This window comes from Solanum lycopersicum, chromosome 11, assembly GCF_036512215.1.
Source record: "Solanum lycopersicum chromosome 11, SLM_r2.1".
NCBI classification, from domain to species: domain Eukaryota; kingdom Viridiplantae; phylum Streptophyta; class Magnoliopsida; order Solanales; family Solanaceae; genus Solanum; species Solanum lycopersicum.
The window spans coordinates 30,220,622-30,225,729 of record NC_090810.1 but is presented as its reverse complement, the minus strand read 5'-3'; the positions used below and the strand labels follow the sequence as shown (position 1 = coordinate 30,225,729).

General features: G+C 48.6%; 1 protein-coding gene across 1 annotated transcript; it reads right to left on the bottom strand.

Moving 5' to 3' along the window:
- Positions 1-1,109: 1,109 nt before the first annotated feature.
- LOC138339353 (uncharacterized) lies at positions 1,110-4,742 on the bottom strand. Its single transcript, XM_069290945.1, has 3 exons — positions 4,523-4,742; positions 3,204-3,274; positions 1,110-1,604 (listed from the first exon to the last, which is right to left on the bottom strand). The coding sequence occupies exons 1-3, from the start codon at positions 4,740-4,742 to the stop codon at positions 1,110-1,112; spliced, it is 786 nt and encodes a 261-aa protein (XP_069147046.1).
- Positions 4,743-5,108: the final 366 nt, after the last annotated feature.

The window sequence follows — 5,108 nt, the reverse complement described above, 5'->3', positions numbered from 1 at the left end:
TAAATTGCTGCATCTTCCTCTCTAGACGTGCTTCAGACTCAGTAATCGACTTCTGCATCCACGGCTGGATATGATGCAGAAGAGTGGCCATTTGTGCCTCTAGTTTTTTGGACCCTAGCAAGCGGGACCAGTGCCGGTAGAGGGGCTGTGCGAGAGGAGCTCGGGGCTGTGCTACTACCCGGGATAGACTCGATCGGGGTAGTGCCAGTGGACGCCTGGGTACCTGTGCGGGCCTGGGCTACCGTATCCGCAAGATCATCAGCAAGTGGGGGCAGCTCTGGACGGGGCCCTCTGCATGGAGCCAACTCATTGGCCTCGTCTCTGATGAGGCCGACGTCTACAGTGCCCTGCGGGGTCTTAGGCTGATCTACGTGCCATATGGGCACACCTGCGGACCTGCAAAGGGCAAAGATCATACACGAGAAGGGGTAGGTAGTAGTGAACTTGAATGCCCTCTCGTGCATGACTGCCTAGAGAAGCCATGCGAAGTCCACCTCGAATCCGGCTATCATCGCCGCCATCACAACTGCTCGATCCCAGGTAACGATGTTATCAGCAGCTGTGGGGAAAGGCGGTGATGGACGAGTAGCCACAAGAACTTTGCTATGAACGTGAGGTTGGCCTTCTTGATGGCCCCCTTCGGCTCAGTGACCCAATCGGCATCCTCTCCAACTACTGACAGGTGCAGGGCCATCCACCTCTTGGTGGTCTCTCTCAATGCTGGCTCGCGCAAGAACTGTCCATCCTTTACTATCTGCCAGCGGTAGTCAAACTCGGTAGTGATGGGGGTCTGAGTAGCATCTGCACTCTCACCGTATAGAAACCGGCGGATGGCTGGCAGGGAAATGTCAACCTGCACGCCCCGGACTCGAACCTGCTCCAGTGGGGCCTGTTTTGCGGGAGCAGCCCGCCTATCGATCTGTGATCAGAGAGTTGCTACGTAGGATGCGTAGAACTCTCGGACCATTTCCTCGCTGTATCGTCCGAACGGACGAGCTGTCCACTCGAAGCGATGCCTGGTGAAGAGGTTGTGGATCTCCGGCATCGTTGGGAGACTCCCTGTAAGTACCCGCCGCTCCAAGGGGAGTGTTCGAGTCATTACTCCTTTATCAGTCAGGAACTTGGCGTCGGAGTAAACTTGAAACTTGGCCGACGACACACCACCGGTTTGGCTGGTCAGAAGCTGGGGTTGGGACCTGAGCTGGTGCGCCGGATGTAGAGTCTGAACTGTCAGCCTCATTAGACGAGGCCGACTCTGCAGCAGTGGCGGGTGTAGGAACCTCAGCAGAGCCAGAAGCTTCCTCGAACCATGATACTCCTAAGGATCCAGACGCTCCTTCCTCATTTGTGGCTGACCCAGAGGGTGTGCCGGTCAGTGTGCTCTCCTCATAAAACTGGGAGGCAGTGACTACGCCGGATGCCACCGTCTTGGGTGTGGCTCTGGGAGCACGTGCAGCACGGGAAGGTGTGGAAGTGTCTAGGGGCACGTACTCTGGGTCCCGCTCATCATCAGAGCCGATGATCAAGCGTGCAGACGGGGCAACAGACTTTGATCGCCCGCGTGCGTCGGTTCGGTCTTGCTTGGGTGCCATAGTAGATAGTACCTGCAAAGGATCACTATTAGTACGATTAGTGGAAAACAAGACAAGCGAAACCATACAAAATGAAACAGTGAAAATAATATGTAATTGCTGTAGAAACAGTGACACACGACGAGCCTTGTGACGGATCATCGTGACTATGATGGACCGTCGTGAGGTCCGTCGTGTTGTACTTGGACTCTGTATAAATAGAGAACCCTGAAGGAGAGTCTCTGACTAGCATGACGGTGTGTGCAGGACGGACCGTCACAGTTACGACGGTCCATTGTAGATGTCCGTCGTAGGATACTTGGGAAAAAATATGGAGACCCTTAGGAGAGGGGTCTCTAACCGTTATGACGGTCATGCAGGAGTGACCTTCGTGGGTACGACGGTCCGTCACATGTGTCCGTTGAAGGACAATTGGAAAAAATGAGAGACCCTTAGAAACAGGGTCTCTGACAACCAGAACGGTTGTACAGGACGGACCGTTGTGAACACAACGGTCCGTCACATGTGTCCGTTAGTATAGGGGTGCTAGGGCTTGTGCAACGGACCCTACGACGGTCCGTCGTGGCTACGACGGTCCATCATCGGGGTCTCGTTATGAATGACAGTGACAGAACTAAAGGTACCCTAAGCAACCCCGATGAACCCACATCAACCTTGAAGTGGTTTGGACCTATATGTGTCTAACCCAACTACCTAGGAAACTAGCAATGCAAAAGCACCTATGTCTAAAGTTGTAAACATGGCAATTTCGAACATTTGTAACCTAGGTTAGGCAGAGTCATCTAATGTAAACAAAATACAATAAGGAACTAAGCTTAATACTAACTAGTAAACACAAATGCAAGATAAATGAGTATAAATTAGAGACACATACCTTAGAAATGGAGAAAAACCAATGCACACGTACGCGGTGGCAAGGTAGACACCCACAGCAGCAGTTTTCACTAGTAGATGAACACTTTAGGGCTTGGGAGAATTGTGAGGGGGGAAATGATCGGAGGGAAGGAGTGTGGAAGTTGAAAAGAGAGAGTAATGGGAGAAAATAATAAAGTAATGGGGTGAAATATGAAGGGGTGGGGAGTTTAAACGGTCTGTTTTTGGAAAAGGGTCCAGTCGGGTCGGGTCGGGTATACCTCATTAATCATGCGACGGTTCCCCGACGACGGTCCGTCACAGTTGTGACGACCCGTTGTTGGTTCCGTCGTGTGTTTCCTAATTTCATAATGATAGAAAAATGTACCTGGTACGACGGATGCATACGACGGTCTGTCGCAGACGCAACGGTCCGTCGATGTATCCGTCAGTGACTGCTGCAGAGTAATTTTCTTCAGAATTTCCTGGTGATGTTCCTGCAAATTTAAAATCCATTAGTAGAAAAATGCTACCATTACTAAAACGACGATAAGTGTTGGGTTGCCTCCCAACAAGCGCCTGATTTAATGTCGCGGCACGACTGGGACACTTGATTACTCAGACTTCATCAAGATGATATGCCTCTATCGCTTCATTCCCCGATGCTTTATGCCCAAAATAGAGTTTTATTCTATCTCTATTCCTCTTAAACCACACTCCCTCCTTGGCTTTTAACTCAACTGCCCCATGAGGGAATACTTGGGTAATCAAGTAAGGGCCAGTCCATTTGGACTTGAGCTTGCCCGGAAGGCAAGGCACACCAGAACTGTCTACAAGCACCAAATCCCCAACCATAAACTCTTGTTTCGCATTTTTCTGTTCAGTCTCCTTTTTCATATTTTCTTTGTGGGATATGGCAGATACCGATTGGAGCTCACCACTCTGCCTCATGGTCCTACAAATGTTGAAGGTTGCTTCTTCATTATTCAACCAAAATGTCATCTGTCCCTTATCCATATCAACTAAGGCTCTACCTGTAGCAAGGAATGGCCTCCCAAGAATGATAGGCACTTCAAAATCGACCTCACAATCAAGAATAACAAAATCAGCTGGAAAGATGAATGACTCCACTTTTACTAGCACATCATGGAGTATCCCTATGGGCCTTTTCACTGTCCGATCGGCCATCAATAGCCGCATCGCAGTGGGTTTTGGATCCCCCAAACCCAACTTCTTGTAAATTGAGAGGGGCATGAGATTTATGCTTGCCCCCAGATCACATAATGCTTTCGCAAAATGTAATGACCTAACTGTACAAGGGATAGTGAACGCACCCGGATCTTCTTTCTTTTATACTAGGGATCTTGTAGCAATAGCACTACAATGCTGCAATCTATCATCATCCTCAAAAGTGACCGATCTTTTCTTGGTGACCAGATCTTTCATGAATTTGGCATAACCGGGCATTTGTTCTAGAGCTTCTACCAAAGGGACATTGATAGAGAGCTGCTTCAACATTGTTTTGAAGCGCCGATATTTACCATCCTCGGTCTTTTTCACTAATCTCTGAGGGAAGGGTGGTGGTGGCCTAGGCATGGGAATTACCTTGATAGGTACTTCTGCATCTTTTCCATTACTTCCCTCTGCTTCACCACTACCCTTTACCACATTATCAGTATCCTTTCTCACATTTTCCTCAGTAGATGGCATAGGTGGGTCAATGGTTTGCCTACCACCACGAGTAGTGATTGCCATACAGTGCGCATCATTCTTTGGATTTTGGACAGTGTTGCTAGGAAGAGTGCCCGGTTGCCGTGTGTTCACTGTCGCAGATAATTGGGTCACTTGCAATTCGATTTGTTTAATCGAAATTGCATGTGTATCAACTTTTTGCCCAATACTAGCTAAATCACACCTCAACTCTTTAATGTGTTCATCACTAGTGTCGAACCTCGTCATCATTTTGTGCAACATATCCTCAACTCAGGCCATACTATCTCCACCATCCCTAGGAGTAACTTCACGATTTTGAGGAGGGACATAGGGCCCATTCCTGTCGTTTCTATTAGCATAGTTACCCCTGTTAAAGTTGTTGTCGCGGTTGTAGTTTCCATCTCGGACATAATGACCCTCACGGTTGCAGTTACCGTAGTTCCGACCTTGGTTCCCTTGACCTTGGCGCCAATTATCCTGATTTGAGCCTTGGGCGCTTGGTCGGAAACCGCCCATCTGCTCATTCACTACATAAGTTTCGTCCGCATAATAGCACTCATAATTAGGAGGTGGTGGTTTAGCCATGTAGTTGACGCATTTATCTTTTTTGCACCCCCTGTGACATGTTTTAGCACAAACCCAAGCTCAATTCTCATCTGAGCCATTTCTTCACGAATCTCATCTGTGGCTGGGTTGTGAGTGGACTGCACTGCGAAGGTGTTTCTCCCCGTATCAGACTTCCTAGTACTCCAAGCCTTGTTATTTCGGGAGATTTTCTCTAGTTTTTCTGCAATCTCAGCATAAGGGCATTCTCCATAAGATCCACCTGCTATAGTGTCCAACACCGCTTTATTGTTATCATCCTGTCCCCGATAGAAGTTTTTCTTTTAGTGACTCATCATCTATACAGTGATTTGGAACACTTCTCAATAATGAGGTGAATCTATCCCA